General features: G+C 38.4%; 1 protein-coding gene across 3 annotated transcripts in view; it reads right to left on the bottom strand.

The window, feature by feature from the left end:
- Positions 1–264: 264 nt before the first annotated feature.
- TFDP2 (transcription factor Dp-2) overlaps positions 265–20,465 on the bottom strand; it is a 55,432-nt gene continuing 35,231 nt past the window's right edge. For all 3 annotated transcript variants that reach the window (XM_021536946.2, XM_021536945.2, XM_021536947.2), the window contains 5 exons: positions 20,228–20,296; positions 18,462–18,613; positions 14,078–14,244; positions 8,716–8,821; positions 265–7,825 (listed from right to left, as the gene is read on the bottom strand). In XM_021536946.2, coding sequence (XP_021392621.1) covers positions 7,657–7,825; positions 8,716–8,821; positions 14,078–14,244; positions 18,462–18,613; positions 20,228–20,296 — 663 coding nt within the window. In that variant the 3' untranslated portion in view covers positions 265–7,656. The remainder of the gene's footprint in view (positions 7,826–8,715; positions 8,822–14,077; positions 14,245–18,461; positions 18,614–20,227; positions 20,297–20,465) is intronic.

Below are 20,465 nucleotides of genomic sequence, written 5' to 3' on the forward strand. Positions count from 1 at the left end.
CAATATCCCTAAACATTTTGTGAGTTACCAAAATGTAACATGTCCAGCATCTCCCCATGGATAATGACACAGGAGGTTGCTCAGAATGACCAGCCCAGGAGGACAGAGTTCCCAGGCTGTGGTGTTGCAATAACCAAAGGGTGCAATGTTTCCCATTGAAGCAGGGCAGGTCCTTGTTTTCCTAACGAGGAGCACAGCCTGGCAGTGTTAACCTTGAGCGACCTTTTCTCTGCAGTGTTCCTCTCAAAGACAAGCTCGGTCCTGTTGCCTTGAAATTCTTTTATTCAGTTCTACAGTTAAGGTTTACATTTCAGTTCACAGAAAACTTGTTCTTCTCCAAAGCATACACAGCTTTCACCTCAGCCAGCCTGTCTGCTCCCCACCCTCATTTACAATGTACAATTCCCACTTGCAGCATTTTCAGTAAACATGGGATCAATTGAGTATACAGAAAAAGCTATAAAATTTCCATTACAAAAATAACAAGTATTTATTTACAAAGTGTTTGCTACTACAAAGTAATATTTCCTATTGGTTCAAATATACTATTTGCTAATGCCAGTGTTCCTATTAGGAAAGTAAAACTTTGTATATGCACTTTTCTTTATATCTTTGTCAGTGTTTAAAGCACATAAAATACTACCACATTATTTTTTTACACTACTCCTAGCCACGTAAAATGTGGTAGTGGAAATTAACACTATTTGTTCAGGACAAAAAAATCAGCACAGCTTAATAGCAGACTTTCTGCAAAAATAAAACTTTAGTTTATAATTTATAGGTATTTGGAAAGAAAGAAATCTATGGAGAATTCAAAAATATGCAGCAAATGAAGATGAATAGGAAACTTGGGCTTTCCTGAAGATACAAGAGTTTAGCACAAGAAAAGGGAGAAAAACACCAAAGTGTTTGTGTGATGCTCCGTGCCAATACACATCTTGGGAGAGAAAGATGAGTAGATTAAAAAAATTAATTAAAACTTCAAATCCCATATAATTAGCATGCTTGTAATTGGATTTGTCTCGTCCCACCTACCATGTTTACAAAACCCTGCTTTGAGTTCAGCATTGAGGTCATTAAATAGCTTTGTCCATGACTGGCCTTGTTATTAAAAAGTTTAATTTAAAAGTTAATGGACTTTCAAGTTGTTTCTGAATTTTAAATATAAAAAGGAAGCATCCCTACAATTACTTCCATGTAGAATATAGTGTATATTAAAATGTGCTACTGTAAAGGGGGGAGGAGGGCCAGACCTGCCTTTTCTACCCCTTGCTGCATGTCACAGCAGCTTCAGAACATGGGCTGATGGCACATCAGCATTCAGAATTCATGAATCAGTCCTCCTTGCCAAGGGCTCATCCACTGCCAGATCATCCCCCAGGTGCCAGCAAACAAGTCCTGCTGTAAAACTCTGCCTGTGCTTGCTGGCCAGTGTTTCCTGATGCTGAGTAGGATATGCAAATACAAAGCTTGTGCCTTGGTCCCAGGGCATGGTTTGCAGTCAGGGCCTGAGGAATGAGGACAGGCTCACATCCTACTTCTTACATGTTCATTCAAAGTAGGATTCATTTTTTACAGTAGGTGCTTGTGAGAGGCAGTGTCATAACATTTGCATATGCTTCTCTGAAGTATTTTTCATGTATACAGCATGGCCTTTAGGACAAGGGAACGTTTCAGAAACTTGTATGATAGGTTATGATTCAGCCAATGTTTTCCTGGGGAAATTCCAGGAGATCCACTTAATCCCTAAATTAGTACAACCAAATCTACTATTTGTTAAAGTTTCAATAGCAATTTAACAAACCCATCAAAAAGCCTGGAGACTGGTTTTGTGGACTTAACCTTTTCTAATAGTTTTAACTTTTGTGGCCATTCAGAATAGTTGTATGTGACCTGAAAATGTCAGCAGGAAGAGCTGTGGATATGTGATGTTCTTCCCTCTCTGGCTGCCTGGCTTGTGTGGGTGGGCAGCACGGGAACCAGGCAGTGTGAGGCATTCTCCTCTCTCAGCCTGGAGAGGAGAATAGGCTAAAACCAACCCACCAATAAAGACTCAATTTGTTTTGGAAAGTTTCTGCATAGATGAGTTTGATTTGCATCTACAACTGGGTTTAAATTTGACATTGCTGTATCTTGCTATCCCATGCTGTCCATATATCTAAAGTACCTATGCCTGGAGAAAGTTGAGTACTTAAGAATGGCATTTAGCGAAATCAGATTTAGGTGATTGCACTTTTCTAGCCAATACAGAAGATGAAGAAGAGATGCAAGCTTGGGCTACTGGGAGGTTCCTGTATCTGCTTGGAATGATCATGGCTCTGTTACAGAGACTGACCTGACCCAGGTTAGTCTGCTTTTCTTCTTAAACAAATGCAAAAGTATTTATTTGCTCCATATTGGTCCTAAGTAGGAGGCTTTCCCTTGGGATTTGGATGGTTACATCTCAGATGTTACTTCTGACCAATTTTGAGCAAGGATTTTTGGCGTCCTACAGTTTAGGTGGATATCCTAAATATTGGACTCTTCAGTACTGTCAAATATATGGAAGCAGAAAAGAAAACATTTGGGTTTTGTCTGATCTCTGGGTGGGCAGGCAAGGTAGTGTTAAAGGTGGAGAGTGGCTATATGGCTGAGATAAAGAGTCCTTGCAGTTGTTACTGCCAGGCTGCTGTAATGAGCACTCCCTCCCCTCCCTGTCCAGTGCCAGCTGGGGAGGGATTCATGGATGCCACCTCAGGCACCCAGACTGAAGGAGCTGGGGGGGCTCTTGCACATGCAGCTCAGCAGTGACCTGGAAGGACAATAATCGTTTGCAGATGGAATGAACAATTGGGATCAACACTGGTTATGGGTATTTTTTGGCAATATACCTGGACTGGGGAGAGAAAAGTTATTCACAGTCTCTTAAAAATACTCACCAGACAAAATTCTAACAGTTAAAAAGGAAAGAGATAATCTGCTTTGGGAACTTTGTTAAGTCTAAGGAATGAGTTTCATGAAGTTTTATGGTATCAGGATTGGGTTGTGCGAACACCTGCCAGTAGAAAATTAAGTACTTGGAGCTTTCCATGTGCTCAGGTAGGTGTGTGATGTCCACAACATCACAAATGATTCATTGGTGCATTGCTTGCAGACAGAGGCCAGAATTCAAGAAGTGGCACACTTTTAAACAAACCTCCATAAACAGGTCCTTGGCTTCTCCCTCCCCTGTTCATCACTACTGCTGCAAGAGGCACCACTTCCCAGTGCTGACACCTGGGACACCTTCAGCCTCAGAGTGACCCAACTGCAGCAGAAGGATGTCACCTCAAAGTATGGCTATTAGTAGAATTTTTAAAATCAAAAATTAAAAAAGCATACATAGTCTTTCCCCAGCTCATTACATCTGGTTATTTAATATAATGATGTTCCTGAGAGATTCCTGGAATGATAAGATATAACTGAGGTGAGTCAAGCAGAAGATAGCTTGCTTTGGTTTGTTTCTCTATACTGTACCCTGTGGTACTAGCTTTCATTTTAAATGAATCCAAACCCCAAACATCTTTAATTAGCTAAAAGGAAAGTCTTTACAATCAACTGCCTGGATTATTTTCAGCTAAAAAGGGCCAGTTAACTACAAAAATGAGTACTGCCCAGAGTTCAAATATGGTCAAGTTTTAGCCATACTCTTAAATTGGAGTGGTGGATTTGGTCAAAAGAAAGAGCACTTGAAATTTTAAACCTTAACTGTGGAATTCTATATTCAAGCATCATTTCGTGTATGAACATGTACTTGAAGGCCTCATTTTTCTTTAAGAAACAGCAGGGTTAAAATTTGGTTATTAGGCCTTTTTACATAATATTACTTCAGGCTGATATAGTTGACCAACAGAAGCCCTTCTCTGGGAATTCTGTATCCTCAGCAATTTCTAGCCACTCAAAAGGATTTAGGGCTATTTGCAAGCTGTAGTTTAAAAATTAAAACCCCCTAACCAAAATTCAAACACCTACAGCAGCTTTTACTGGGTTTATGGTGTTACTTTAAGTCATACCTTCAGTTGAGCTGATCTTATTTGTTAGATACACACACTTTCTAAGATTAGGGGGACTGTTGGCATTAATTCCAATGTGGAAATGAGAAGACTGGTGCGCTTTAATACAATTTTAAATACCCAAATCCACAAACATTGCGTCAGATTTCCATATAATAGAAAAATGCTGAATCCCACTTGGAGTTTTTAATCTAGATAGTGGAGCTGACAACTTTTTCTAAGTCAAATTTAGATTTTTCAAGCACCACAAAGTTAGTCCAGAAATAAAGTTGTTTACTACACTATAGCTATAAAGGCATTTACATACAGCATTATATTGCTTGCAGTCAAGTGCCTCCTGAATGTATAACCAAGAGAGAGTGTTCAAGACACAGAAACTTCACATAAATTTATCTTAAATATAAATTGCATGAAAATTTACAAAAAAAACCCCAAAAAAACCCAAAGTATGATCTAGTACCAGTTGCTGCTTTATTCCAGTCAGCGAATGTCAGGGGTATTGCATGAGGCAGGAGATTATGAGGGAACTGAAGAGAAAATGGGGAAGCCAGTCTTGGTCATGACCATTTTCTTGTGGAAAGCATTTGCTGGGCTCTCAGCAGGAGGGAGGGCCTGTGTGCTGAAGCAGCTGAGTGTAAGCACTGCCACGAGCTCAGTGAGAGCTCTGTGGTTTGTTAATATTCTCAACCCCCTTATTACTCACAATTGCAGCAGCTGCCTTTGGTGAGGTCTTGCATTTACCTGTTTTGGTTTGCAGTTTTTGTGTCTTTTTTAAAATATGGCAGCTAAGATCATCAGGAATGATGGAAAAGTTTGCCTGAGACCATACACAGGTGACTATTGCTGGATAAGGCCCCAAATTCTCTTAGTTCTTAGACTTTAGTGTAGCCACAAGACTGCAGAGCTTCAGCTGAACTTCATCCTCAACTGCTACTTGGCACAAGGGATGCCCAAGTAAAGAATTTACTTTTGAAGTCTCTTCTAATGTTCTAACTTGTTTTGTCCTTTGTATTCAACTAGTCCAGGAAAAATAACTTTTAAAGCCTTGGTTCAACTGTCAAATAAATGTTATTTGCTCCAATATTTTTTATTTTTTATCTTTATTTATTTGATAGTTTGATGTTTGCCAGAAAGCAAGCAGCTGTGCAGGCTGCAGCTTTGAAGGGCACAGACATCAGTGGAGGAAAGGTGTCACTGAAGATCTTCCCTCTGTAAAGCAGAAAGCCCACTGACTACTAATAAAATACATTCTATTCCTGGGTGGGAAGCCTTTTTTGCCAGGTTCTTATAGTTCAAAGTGCTTCTCTTTAGGAACTGTTTAGTGTTTTGCTGTTTTTACTTTTTACACAGATCTTGAGTGGGAAGTGTGAAGAAAGTGTAATGTTAATGTATTGTTGGGGAGAGGGAGGTATAAATACTTTGGAAAATATTTCCCTCATAAAGTATTCCTTAGGATCATGCATATAAAAGTTACTTTTGATCTGTCCTTTCCAATGAAAGCTTACTGACAGGGCATTTTGGAAAAAGCAATGGGTTTTTTAAGAATGAAAGTGATGATCTGTTTAAATGAAATGTCAATCATGAAGCTGACAATTCCATAGTAATATGTGTGAAGTACCTTTTCCCTTCTCCCGCCATTTCAAAAATGAGTCACTTGGCTCAACGCTCTGACTCTCTCAGCAAGAATATCTGCTTGTATCTGTAAAGCTTTTCTGGTATGGAGATAGTGTTACAGATTTGTGGAAGTGAGGGTGTGTAAAGCCCTCAGTCTGCTGTTGCCTGTGAGCCATGAGGACAGGATGGTCTTAACAGTCTTGCTCCAGGGGTGAATACCACAGCAGGCATTTTAGTTTGTGCATTTGCTATTCAATTGTGTAAAACAGATAGCTCAGTCAGGTGCAGGAGTTTGAACTATCTGTGAGAAGTTTCTATCTGGATGCTTCCATTTGTAATGTAAACGTGGGGGTGGTGCTTGTCTACTCCTCACAGTTTTATCTGTCCTGCGAGCAGCCAGCCCTGGGCTAACTCTGCACACGGCCAGGCAGCTCTTGAGCTGGAGCCTCATTTTTCTCTCTGTAGCTCAGCCTTGATGCTTTTGGATCTTGCTGGCCTGAGTGAGTGCAGGTTTGGCTGCAAAAGATGATGTGGACAGAGCTCAGGCTGTGAGAGTGATGCTGCCATTGCTCAGGAGAGCAGCAGCACAAGCTGCCTCATCCCCTGGCACAGGAACAGAGCCAGGACAGCTGCCTCAGACAGCTGGGACACCGGGCAACCACCTACAGACAGCGGGAAAACGGGAAAGATTTTCCTCATGAGAAATAGTTAACTTAGAGGCTAGGCAAAGTCCTGGACACTGCAACGCCATGGGAAGAGTACATCTACAGTGTATTTTGCATTGATATTCAAGGTTTTGGGTTTTTTTTAAAAGGTCTTTATGATTGGATGTGATATTAGCTGTGGAAAACAGCCTCCTGCTGCAAGTCTAATTTAACAGTTCACATAGGATATGTGTTGGGTAACTTGAGCCACAGATTATTTTATGTGGTTTGAGACAACTTTCAAAGGTGCATCAAGGTGAGTGCTACTGATACTGATACTTAAGTTACTGATAAGAAAGTCTGTCAGAATCCAAGCTGACCAGATTGCAAAACATTAAATGATGTATTGTTGAATTTTTTTCCCTAAGAACCTCAGCCTATGACTTTAAAAGTTATGTGACCTACCCACCCACTCCAAATTTCAAGACTGTCTTGAAAACACACTGCCTGAGATCCTTAACATGGTGGGAGACCTTTTTCAAAAAAACAAGACATGCTCTACTATCAAAGGGATAAAGTAAAGGAGAAGCTACACTGAATATGCTGTAATCTAGAAATACAATTTTTTTACTTATTTTCCATGAAAAAAGCTGGTGCAGAGAATACTGTTTTTTTCCTGACTGTTTTAATAATGGCTAAGAATAATCACTTATAATAAATTAGGCCTGCAATATAAATGAACATATGAACCTTTTATACTAATGTTACTTGTTATTTTAGAGTATCTAAAATGGATATAAACTATTTCAAGATTCATTTAATCACTTGCAATTTATATTACTTTAAGAATCTTCTATACAGCAAGTTGAACAGAAAAAAGCAAACATTTTAACAGCCCCTTTTCCCTATAACCACTTTCATACAAGATAGTTTTAAATAACGATTTTAGCACATTTGCGTGTGCTCTCTCTCCCCCTTTTTCTAAAGGCAGCACAGCCAAAAGACAACACAAGAATTGGCTTTTACTGACTGACTGTTTTCTTCTCCATCTGAAAAAGACAAGGGGAAGACAAAGATTTGAGTCCCAAAACAGAAAAGATGATCTTAAGGTGTACTTTGCCAAATCTCCAGGGACTTTGTTATTTTCCTCATTAGTTTATAAAACCAACTTTGCTCTGTCTCTGCATATCACTCTGTGTTCAGTTACACAATTCTTCAATTTCAGCTATGGATAAACTTGTTTTGAAGCTTCCATTTTGGTTCACCAAACGCAGTGGAAACCAAGGCAAGAAACCAGTAAAATCCAAACAGGAACTCCCATTAGGAATATTTGAGCAGCATTTTGTATATTCCATTTTCTACTGTCCTCATTCTGGGGAGGAAGAATCCTCATCTTCATCCTCTTCGTCTTCCTCGTTGAAGGAGCAGGGCGTCTCCCCCCGGGACGCTGCACTGCTGGACTGCTGACTGCTAGGGGCAAGCAGCTGCCCAGTTGCTAAGGCCACTTCAGCATCCAAACACAACCCTGGATTCTCACTAGCAAGACAACAGAAAGGGTGAATTTTAGAGGGTTTCCCATGAGGTTTTAAGCTTTTTCTTTTTGGCCTCAGCTTTTCCTTTAGTCGAAGAAATGAACAAGGAAAAAACCCGAAGTGTTACAGTAAACACAGCTATTAGTTAGGAGAGTTGCTAAAACGTTGGAAAGTTGCATAGAAAAGAATATTGGGTCACTTCCTTTTTTTTTCATAAAGAACTAGTAGAATTGCTTAAGCTGAAGAAAAAAAAAGGAAATCCATGACAGTTTCATTAATATACAGAAATGTTTGCAATATAAAATGAAGCTATTAAATGCTATGAGAAAGAACCTGCTCCAAAATAATAATCCCTATAATAATCCCTATTTCCATTTTCTTATGGTACAGGTAACCTCCAAGCAAAGTCTGGCTGCTGAGGTGTATTTAAGGTTGGAGTTTGCACATGGTGGTTTTTTGTTTGGTTGTTAGTCTTTAATTTAAAACTCTTATTAAGTTGTGTGGACTAAACTTCTTTCATGAGTGCTTAAATAGTAGTGCATTTAGAGAGCAGACATTCTTATGCATTCTTCAGAAATCATACTGGGCTTTTCTCCACATGTAATTATCTTTCTGTAGTCCATGCCCAGGCAGGAATTTAAGGTTAATCAGGAAAATGGGCTTGAAAGAGATTCTATTATGAAACATAGGTACAAAATAGCTGTTCAATGTTCAAAGCATGTTGATTTGACCTTTCAAATATCATTTTCCTTCAAGGAAGACAGAGACTTTTTTACAATCAAAATCAGCCATGATAATATCTCAATTCCTGCATGCAAATTGTATGAAATAGCAAGGTTACTAAAGTACCACAAGCATATATAACTATCCTTGAATAAAAATTATTTTATTTACCTTGATTTAGCATCATAAGTGCCTCCAGCTGCCTCAAAATGGGAAACTGCTTGTGCTGAACTTGAAAGTAACCCTTGGTTTATCCAGGAAAATCCTGCAGACATATCTAGAAGAAAACATAACTATTTATGGTAGTTACTTACATTTTTTCTTCCTTTTACAATTTTAAACTTTGCATTCTCTTTGTCGTTAGTTTCCCTTAATTTAGTTTAGAAAGTTTTACACTGTAGCTATGTCGTGTTTAATCATGATAAAATTATATCCTGTGTTTGTGGATGCACTTAAGCCTTGCACCCAGCTTTTCTCTCTGTCTGAAGAAGGTTAGCCTGGCCGGTGGCTGTGTGCAATCACAGCTATCTGAAATAAGAGTTCTGGAGTCCTTCATGGAAACTTACTGCCACAGCCTGACCCTGTGAAATGCCCGGACAGCTCCAAGTGCCTTGGCTGCCCAACGTGATGAAGGTACAAAAGGAATTGTATTTATTTGGGTTTGAGACAGTGCAGTGAAGCCACCCAGGCAGTCTCTGTGTCACTGTGTGTGTTTCGGTGGCCAAAGGCAGTTTCAGCTGGTGCTCTCATGGCTGGCTGTGGACATGCACAGACCATGGCAAAGGGCTGGTGCCAAGAATGGAAGACAGAGCCTGCTGTACACTGCACATGAGACATGAAAGGCACTCTCGTCCCTAGGGATAGGAAATGGTGGGGTTAAAACCATTAAAATGGTCTGGCAATAATGCCAAGTTTCTTTAGGTAGTTTGTTAAAAGTCCCCTGAGAGATGTGAAGAAGTTACTTACAAGCCCCAGGGTACTTGTTTTCAAATTCCCTAACAAGTTATGCCTGTCAGTTGTTTCCAGTTACACACATTTCTGCCTAGAGAATCACCAAAACCAGTCTACTGACCCAATTACATTTATGGGATTTGTTTGTTTTTGGTGTGTGTGTTTTTAATTTGTTTCTTAGATAAGACATTTCTATTCACCTACTCAAATTCTATCTTGACACAAAGTTAATATCAAAACAAAGTTACCAAGACTGCCTAGTTCTTTTCCATGGTACTTGCAAGTGGTTCCAGCTGGATACATTAAATTAGAAATCAGAGTCCTTACTCTTAAATTCTATGTCTAACTAAGCCTCTGTTTTAGACAGCACACTGGGACTGTACTACTCATAATTATCTAGAATTGTTCTGTAACATCAGGTAAAAGGAATAACTGTGGTTGTTACATACACATTTTCATTTGTCCTTCAGTGTTCTTGTCAAGCTTTGGTTCCTCTAGATTTAGCAATGCTGCCTAGTACAGGGACTGTTTTTGAAGCAGGTTGATGCAGCCATGTAAATTGGCTCAACATCCACTGGGATGGATCCACAGGCTACTTTGGTTTGTGCTGTGGAAAGCTGTTGCAGCAAGGTATTTAAATGTCGTGGTACAAAGCCAGGCTAGCAAGGGTGGTGTTCCTGGCAGCAGTCCTTGGAACATGATAGCAAACCTTGGTAAGTGGCAGTTTTAGGGTGATCTGTGAGGACAGAATAGATGAGAACAATTAAATGTAGATGGAGCTTGATGTCTTGCATCAAGATTGTCCGAAATGCAGATTTCATGTTACAGAGAACATGTTCTCACAGCTTCCTCCTGTCTGTGCAGGAGGCTAAATAATTTACAATGATTGCATTGTATTTAGACTAATAGAGCTGTACCAAATTGTTGCTCCCTGGTATTTTGAAGGAGTGTACCTGTGTGTACATGTTTAATATTTCAGAAGAATAACAAGACACTGCAAGTAATCTTGTGGTTTATTAAGACTTCTGGATAATAGCTCCTTAGTTTTCTTTTTGAAGAACAAAGTAGAAGCATGGCAGAAAGGTGATGCATAAAAACATATCCCTGCCTTGTATTTTCATTGCTTTATATTTCTAAATTCAATTTTCCAGTGGGCTCTGAGGAGCAAGGGATAAGAAGTTTGTGAAAGATAGGGAATTAAGCCATTTCCAGTATGGAAAAGTCTGTCAAAATAGAAGTGTGCCTACAATGAAAATACTTATTTCTTCTGGCTGTGTAGATCAATTACTAATAGCTACACTTAAAACCAGGGAAAGCAGTTTGAACAAACCTTCCCAACATTGTTATGTACTAGGCATACTTGTAGCAGATACACCTGGTAGAAACTTATACTTCATTTGAGAAGGCTCTAAAGCAATACCCTCGATAGCTTTACAGTTAATGTACAAATGCTGCATGGGAGTGTTGTTTACATCTGAACAAACTTGCTCAGGCAGTGGCTGCTCTTAGCTCTTTAGTTCCAACTCCAGCCCATTTTCTAGTCATGGATAATTATACAGATAAACAGCAGAGCACTTCTTCACACAGGGAAAAAAACAAGTCCTAAACTGCACCCCTTTGCTCACTGCCTTACTGGGAGACATAAGGTGAGATGTTGTTATCCTAACTGTTAGTGCCTCAGAAATCTTATTTCCTGCTATTTTTTTTTTCCTTTTAAATCTGCAGCCTCGTGTCTAGTAGCCATGACTCAAGGGTGGGACTTGGTTGTGTGTTAAGTGCCTTTAGGATGTGCACAGCCCAAGGGAGATATTACTCTGGCTGATGTTCTACGAGTTTATGCTTGCCCCAGGCAGTGGAGTATTTCTGCTCGCCAGGCAGCCTCACTCCCTCCTTCCCACTTGAGCTCTTCTGCCCTTTGCTACATAGTTCTACTTGTTTCCTTGTTGCAAACTCCTCTGCCAGACAAAGCCCGGACCTTAGCACCAGGAACCTGCTCAGGGAGAGCACACGGGAAAGCACCTGGGTCAAAATGCAGAAATGAGCAGGAATGTATAATTAGGATGTGTCCTTGGGATGTCCTCTTAAGCCAGTGCAAGTCTCATGTTTTAGAGATTGTCAGTTATGACAGTCAAACAACAGAAAAGTGTGTTACAGAAATAACGTAAGATAAACAGAATCTTTTCCTCTATGAGGTCAATATGCCTAAGCTTCATCTGATTTCAGTGGCAGTCATAGCTGGGGATCACACCAATGAAGTATTTAAAATGCATATTACAAAAATACATTTATTTGCTCAAATACTGTGAAACTAGCAAACCTAGAAGATACTACTTTTATGAAATTTGGGCACTTGAAGAATGGCTAAAACACATGATACTTCAAAAGAAAATTCACCAACAAAGCTTTGATGTGCACATCATCAGTTCAGCAGTTCCAAGCAATTTATGTGGCTGTTCAATGCAAATAGAAAGTTACCGCTTTTCAAAACTGAGATGGTCCAATATTTTTTGTCAAGTTAAAGTTTCTTTAGTTGAACTGGTTTAGACTTAGGATTCTTCCTGCTTTTCTAGTCCTACTGGTAAGCATTTTAGTGCAAACTATTGTTAGTGTTTGGAAATCAGGAATTATCTGAAAAAAATGTCCAGGCTAAGGTCAAACTAACATTGTTCCTGTCAATGCACTAACAGGAACACCTACTTGGACGTATTAGGACTGGACTGGCTTCTAGAGCAGTTGTCCATAGAGTCAGCTACTGACTCTTGATTGCAGTGTATTTACTCAGTGAATAAATAAGAGACCTGGATCTGGTTTTCCTGTATAGTAGTAACTGAAGCCATGGTTCTTGGAAGAACCATCATGACAATGTAGAAGTTACCATGAATTCTAGAAACCAGTGATGACCCTTTTATTTCCCTACTCTTGCTGTATAACAAAATGTCTAAAGACTCCCAAGGTTAAAATGGGAAGATAACAAAAAATATGTAATCAGGCAGATGCTGGCTTTTCAAATATTGTACAAAACATTTAAATCTCTTTCCTTTATTGGTCATTTACTACAATTAGAAACCACCACTATGCAATTCATAATCTTTAACTGTCGATTTCTGTAGCACAATTATATAATAAGCAATAATAGAATAAACATTTAATACATGCACTGGTATGTAAATTAAAGTACATATTTTTTTTTAAATATATATACTAGGAGGAATACCTCTGAGCTAATTTTTACAGAGGCTGAAACAGCTGAATGTAATCCATATATGAAGGGTACATTACTTGCTTTAATGATTTTTGAGTAAAAAATAAAATCAATGCATTTCCTATGATTAAAACTCTATATAGGTTCCAGGCTGCTGGTTTGCTATAAGGAAGTACTCAATAAACAGGTCATGACACAGGGCAGGTAAATTAATGCAGGCTTAAAATGAAAAAGAAACTTTAGTTTGATCCTCAATACATGGAAGCAATTAAGTAACTTCAACATCCCAAAACTATTAAAAGACACGGGTTCTGCTCCTTTCCCCTTTTTTACACTGCTGACAAATCACATGCTGATAAATAATGTTGAGTTGAATGAACCTGTGAGGAACAAATCAAGATTTCTTTCAACTTCTCTTTTTGTTGAGAATGCCATTTTATAAAGACTTCAGGTGCAATTTCAAAATTGACCAAAAATAAAATACAAAATCTTAGTTTTAAAACCCACAGGACAAGAGGACCAGGAAAACACAAATAAGTATTGATAAACATAAGCACATCTGATGTAGTTTGATATGTTAAGCCATTTAAAATGTACTACTTTTATCAAATATAACTGAATTCTAATTTATATATAGTAATGGAGAAGTTAGGGCAAGAGCTTCATTTCCTTTCCTCAAAAACAAAGGTATGTACACATTAATTAATCGGGTAACACTTCCTTTACAGATGAAGTCCCTTCAGAAACTTGAGAAAATGCTGGGCTAAGTTTAACCTGTGGGTGCAGCAAGAAAAACACACTGACAATAACTACAGGAAGTGAGAGCAAATTGTGCCAGCTCTAGTCCAGTGATGCAACACTGAAGGAGTTCTAGTCTTGTGTCTAAGCACAGCCTGTTCAAACATGGGAGGTAAAAGCCTCTGCCTGGGACACCTGTCCTCGAGTCTGGACTTGCTTTATTTAGAGAAGCTTAGTTCTCAGGTGGCACCTGCTGGCTCCTGAGGGATTACACCCAACCAGATCAAGATGCTCTTTTTCTTTCCTTTTCCTCAGTTTGGGAAGAGCTGCCTTCTTCCAGTTTGCTCCTCCATACATTCAGTTACTCAAAATTAACACTAACACATTTGTTCTTGCTGTCAACTTAGTTATTTAAGAAATCATTTCTTCAAAATGCAGCTCACACATCACACTGTTATAAATCAGTGTGCATTAAGTCAACAGGACAACAAGAAAAACCTTCCAAAATTAAAAGTAAAACAACTGGTTCATGTACCAACCCTACTAAGTGCCACAAACCCTGAAATTTACATACATAATATAATTAAATTTGCTTCAGTTAAGTAAGGTTATGGATTTGATCAGGAACAATATTTAACTTACCTGTGATGTAGCCTTCTAAAGCTTTTGGCACCAGTGACTTTGCAGTTCTTAGGTCCTCAGCTGAGCATTTGCCTGCTTCGAGCCCAAAGGACATTCCCATTCTCTTTAGCACCTCGCTGTCATCATGAATCTCAAAAGTATTATCAAAATTAAAGAGGTATTCAAATCTGCATATAAAAAATTAAAAGTGAGATGATTCTGAAAGAGCACAGCTGCGCTCTTCTTGCCTGTTCTTTCTCTGGCAGTTTTGGCATGTACTAAGGTAAGCATCTGGAGTCCTGGTTTTCTGTAAAGGGTCCTTAAGGAAAGAGAAGTGCAAGAAATGCTTTCTCTTTTCTGTGACTGGCATGCCTACAGGTTTAAAATGGCACATTCTCAATTAAAGTAACTTCACCAGTGAAGGAACAAAATTTAAAATTTTCTACCTCATTAAATAGATTCAAAGGGGAAGAGGGAGGCCTTAATTAAACATGAACCTTCATTTGCACTAAAGCCAGTAAGGTCACCTGAACCCCTGCCACCAAAATAACTATTTTGTTTTTCTGCTTTTACATTTCACTTTCTGTTCTAATGTGCAACACTCCTCCTGTGAACTGACCTATTTACTTTGGTACAATTTTGCTTTTTTGGATGCAGCTAGAAAAGCAGTCTGTTCAGAGTATTGTGTGTTCACAACCCACCGTTTCTGCTGCAGGACTGTCAAAATGTTTTTAACTGCAAGACAGCTTTAAGAAATGCAGGGGAATTTAGGCTGGTCTTACACTGTCATCACAGGTATTAAAAGCCTGGACACTTCTGGTCTGTAAAATAAGGCTTAGTTCTCAGTACCTCCTTTCCTGCTGACAAAACCTTTATCCTTGGAAAAGCAACTCATCTGTGAGATACAGTCTTTAAAAGATAACTCATGGTGGGTCTTCCATTATCTCTCCAAGCTCATGTCCATGTCAATTTGCTTGCTAGGTTGTTTTATAATACTTATTTTCTTATATCTGAACCAGGAAACATGGAAACTTTACAGCTCTTGAGTTTATACACACAATTTTTCATTGGTAATCTAATGCTTTGTGCTGAGTATAATTGTCAGTTACACACAGCATTTCTTTTGTGACTCATACCATATTACTTGTTAAACTTATTGTTTATGTACCTTTATTTATTTCAACATAATCACATTAAGAGGGAAAATAAGATGCGTTGTTATAATTTCAACCAGTACAATTACATTGCTGCTGCCTAAACTGGCACAGCTTGGTGTCATACCAAGCAATTACCAGCAAGCTGTAATTACTGACTCATAACTCAATTCCAATTTATGGCACAGGATCAAAAGCTGCATTTATTGATAGCTCTGCACTTCTCCCATGTGCTGTGGCCAAATACTGGCTATTAGAAAGGAAGGTAACTTATTTTCCTTTCCCACCAAATTTACACATGGAGAAATTTACAGTCTTCAGTGTTTCTCCAGTTTAGTTTCTGGAAGTCTGCAGTCACTGATACAGGAAATCCCTACAATTCTTCTATTTTGCTGTTAAAAACTTTTTGAGGATTTTCTTTCTTTTGACATGACCCCCTTCTGAACTTATGTAATCTTTTACTACTTGCATACAGTAGTAGAAACCTTCTTTTTGTCATCACCTGTTATCTTCTCTTAATGTCTCTCAATTTAATAAGCAGCTGTATGCAGCTATTCTCTATGCACGTTTGCCATATCACTCATTATTTTTGAGACACCTGGGAACCCCCTGTCCTCTGTCCTCTCCTTTCCAGGCCAAGAAGCCCATCTGTTCCTTCTGTCAAAGCCTTTCCACAGCCTCCGACCTTCTTGCTGCCTTCCTGTGTCTCTCTTGGTTATGCCATACTTTTTCCAAGAACATGAGAGTGTGTAGTATTCCAGATATAAAGCACTGTATGCATTGGCTCTGCATGCTTTACATTGTAGTCCTTACTGTTTTTCCTAGTAATTCCCAGCACAATTTCAGCTGTTACTGAGAAATCAATTTTTGTTCTCACAGGAATTATCTACTGGGCTACCATGTTGTTATTCAGTACTACAAGCCAGGGCCAGAGGCTATTAATACTGTGTATGCAAAATTTGGGTACACTTCCAGTCCCTTTCCCATGCTAAGTACAAATTCACCAATGATTTTAATCTGGATTTTCTGCTTCTAGAGGCAGTTCTGTCTGTAGTGGTACAAGTGGCCACTTCCTACATGTTCTTACTAATATACAGCATTGTATCTCCAGTGTTGTACACAATCTTCTGCATTTCCCCTTTGAGATGTTCCAATTTTCCAAGTTTCTGATACATCTGTTGTGAATAAATGCTTGTTTAAAACAAGGTATTCTGGTTACTTTTTCTTTCTTTTTCCTAGGACCAACAGCATTTATACAGAAGTACCACATACACTAAATAAATTTTTCCTGTTTATATGGGACTTACTCATTCAGGTGCCTCATCTTTAAAATGAGTTCTTAACTATTTCCTTTTTACCTGAAGACTTTGCTTTTCCTACTCCAACTTCAGAAATGCCATTCCCAGCATGCTGCTTGGCACTCATGTACGTTCTCAAACTCTAAGCAAAACTTGCCCAATACTCTCTCTTTTTAAAAATTTAAAAAAAAAAATATTTGTGAGACATTTCACTCTGTTTTGGCTGATTTTGCACAGGAAAATGCTTAGAGGACACAAACCTATTTTCCTTCTGATACTATATCACTCTTATACATATAACATTTTCAAGCAATTACTTTCTTTTAGGAGTTTTTCTGTAAATACAATTTTGAGTAGCTAATGCTGTGAGCTTAGCTCTTCATTTGACTTACTAACATCAGTACTTCATACAAATGTTATTTGGAGAAGAAAGGAAAATGGAAGCCCTTTAAAAAGTGGCTTTCAGTCTGGAACCAAGTGCAGAGCAAGCCCTCAAGCCGACCAGTGATGGAGTCAAGCAGCACAAATACTCTCCAATTAACTACAAACTGGGAATTCTTCAAACCAAGTCACCACCTTTGCTAACTGCATTATTTAGCAGATCAGTGTAACAGTTAGAGCAGTTTCTGGCACTGTTTACCTATTACTGCTGCCACTAATTAGTTGCACAAATAATAATCCCAGTGGAAAGCTGGCTTAATTTGGGTTGTACACTTAATGACCTCCAGGTGACATACTACCAAAGCTGAGTTATATAAATTGAAGTATCAACAACTTCAGTAATTTTGATGTGCTCACTTTTAGTAGGAGTGTTTTCACACAGTTGGAGAGCATAGAAGTGTGTTACACTGCTCTGGATCCCAAATGCCAGATTAATCTCTGATTACTCAAAGCCACAGCTCTGAAGTTTCAGTATGAAACTGCTCAACTTTCTAACAACTTCAAACCTAAATGTTTAAAAGAGCAGGAAGACCTCTATAGTGAGACTATAGAATAAAAGTATGACTATGCTAAATCAAAAATGATCGTAAAATTCCCAATTTGCTGAACTGCAGTGCTCATGAGAGTATTCCACAAGTTTTGTGACAGAATACATTGGACTTCAGTCTAATTTTCTACAAAAATTCAACTTTTAATAGTATTGCTGCTTTGCATGCTGGTGCATGGGTTACTAGAGTCTGTCTATTTTTGCTGTGTGATTGACTTGAAGTTCAGTACAGGATTTGCATAGCACAGAGTGAAATCTGTAATCTACAGTATTAGAGCAAAGCCAGCTATTTTCAGCTAATAAACTGATTGTGAGCTGATTACCAATTAACGTAACAGCACCTCAAACTTCAGCCATATTTTCACAGGATGAAGAGCACAAGCACCCACAATTATATAACTGGAAGATTTTTCAGATTAATGTGAATGCAATTGTAGCAGTTTGCTCAGACAGTATCACAAATTTCTGTATCTTTTCCTTCAAAGAACTTTTTGCTGCTTTCAAAGTTGTTATCATCACCTGGAGTATGTTACTTTTGTGTCACATGGGTAACTTTGTGTTTCTGACTGTGCATTTTAATGGCATACTAAGAAGAAGAATTCACATGGCTGCTTTAAAAGGTAGTGCTGTCCTAGTAAATAGTTTCATTCAGTTATTTCTTAATAATAATAACTTCATAATAGTTATTTCTTCTGTGCAGGGAATGCTCTTTGAAATGTCAGCCTGAAGTGCCTTTTACAAATGAAAGTCAGCCTGTTTTAACTAGTGTTAATAAACTCATCCATATTATTACTCCAGTTGCATTAAATATTGAAAAAAACAAGCAACCCCTTGAAGTGACAGTTGCAAATGTAAATGCAATAATTACTTCTAGTAAACTAGAACAATTTCCCTCATTTGTTTGAGGAAAAATTCTAGTCCACAAAGAAAATAAAATTATAAAAAGTAATTTCATAAACACTCACTTATCACTTGATATGCTGCAGTCTATAATTGTTCTTTTGCTAGTGTTGACTATTAAGAAAGGCAGCTGTATTGTGGAGGTCAAAGATGGAGGGCCTTGATTTTGCTGTTCATTTTGCTGATTTCTTTGTACCAAGTTTTTAAATGCTATTTGCTGTAAAACAAAAGAAAGAAAAAATTATCACTGTCAATAAAACAGCAGACACCAGTGTTTCCAAGAAATGGAACTCATAGGTCTTATTTACCAACTATCAATACCTCAATAATTTTTTGTCAAAAAGTGAGTTGTGGCCTTACTTTCTCTTGGCACTGGTGAAGTTCACCAGGAGCAGAAGTTAAACCCAATTTTTTGCACACATATACTATTGACTCTGTTTCCCCTCTTCCCCTCATTTTCCCTGGAGAAGAAACAAGAAAGGAGCAGCAAGGCTTGATGGAGACTGTTTTCCCAATCCCTTTGTAAAGGCTCTGGAGTAAGAGGTCTTCTCTGGTACTTTTTATGTGTAATTGCCTCAGGGTAAGAGAGAGCTACACTGAAACAAAAATTCCCCCACTTCCCATATCTGTATTTTTATTTTCTTTCCCTTCTCATCCATCACCTTCTCTCTCTCAAAAGAATTAGTTTGGAAATTCTCCTCTGGAAGTTATTAAGCAGATGATGTTTGTGACACCACTCTCTGCCTGCCGGTTTCTTATATCTGACTGCACTTGTATGAAAGTGTGTGGGTTTAGGAAATGTTATTTGAGGGACTGAAGTCAGTATTTACCCACCTGAGGCACTGCTTATTTCATTTAAGGGGAAAAAGATGGATAGCCACAATCCCAAAGGACTGGTAAACCCTTTGGCAATCAACATAATCAGGGCAATAATGACAGTTGTAGACAGTAAGGGAGTCAACTCTGTCAATATTCGGACTAAAAGTTAAGAGGGCCTAAGTTGCCTTATTTTCACTAGTGTAATTTTATGTTACTATTGGAGGAACTGCTGATGTATTGGGTCAGACAGATAGAATCCCAATTGCACCCTAAGCAGAGAAACAGCTTTTGATGACAAACAAAGAAGAAGCATCAGATATTTGAAAGTTTCAGTGAATATCAATTACATGAAAATTGTCTCAGTGTAGTTGAATCAGCAAAAAAATGTAGCCTTATTGTCTGTAATCTCATAAAACTGATTACATTTAAATACTAAAAATCTGCACAGACTAGAATGTTAAGGAATGCTCATAACTATATTTATGAAATGTTACTTTATAAACAAGATGCATTTGAAATATATTTCAGCAATTAAAGCCAAAAGTAATCTCAAAGGTATATGACAGAAAGTAAAGGTGTTGGATTTGCCAGACTTCCACTCTTAAGATCCAGAAATATCTATACAAAACAACTCTGCACACATTTACACAAGTTGTGAACTTCATAGCTTAGGTCAAAGAGAAAATTTGAAAAATGACTCAGGGTAGCTCTGGGGGAACTTAAGAGTCAACAAAGGGGACTTGTGAGTTGTTCTCATTCCCACTAAGGTGGGAAAAGCTTCAGCAGAACACTTAGGAAAGCTTGTGGAGTCTGCTGGTTTACAGCAGGCAAAACTGAACCACAGTGGCAGTAAGAGGTCCCTCTACCAGAATCCAGAAATGTCACAGGGGTCAAACTTTTCTCCTTAGTATGTCACAACTGTTAGTTAAATCTAGAAAGAACTTCAGAAGGTCTAACATGTTTGATTTGCACTTGATATTTTCACTTATGGGGAAAAAAAAATTCAATATACCTGCAGTAGCAGTTCTTGCAGCTGGGCTCGCTTCTGTTTTATCCTTTCAATCCGCTTCTGTTTTTCTATCTTAAAAGATAAATGTAAATGCATCAAGATACTTAGTTACCTTGTCCATTCCCTTGTGCCAAACTGGACAGGCGTTCTTTGTAAATGAAGGCAAATTGCATAGGAATAAGAGTTTATCCATTAAACAGGTCTGGCAGACTGTAATGTCTTCCTTTGTCAACAGTTTTAA

Source organism: Lonchura striata, chromosome 10, assembly GCF_046129695.1.
Source record: "Lonchura striata isolate bLonStr1 chromosome 10, bLonStr1.mat, whole genome shotgun sequence".
Taxonomy (NCBI): Eukaryota; Metazoa; Chordata; class Aves; order Passeriformes; family Estrildidae; genus Lonchura; species Lonchura striata.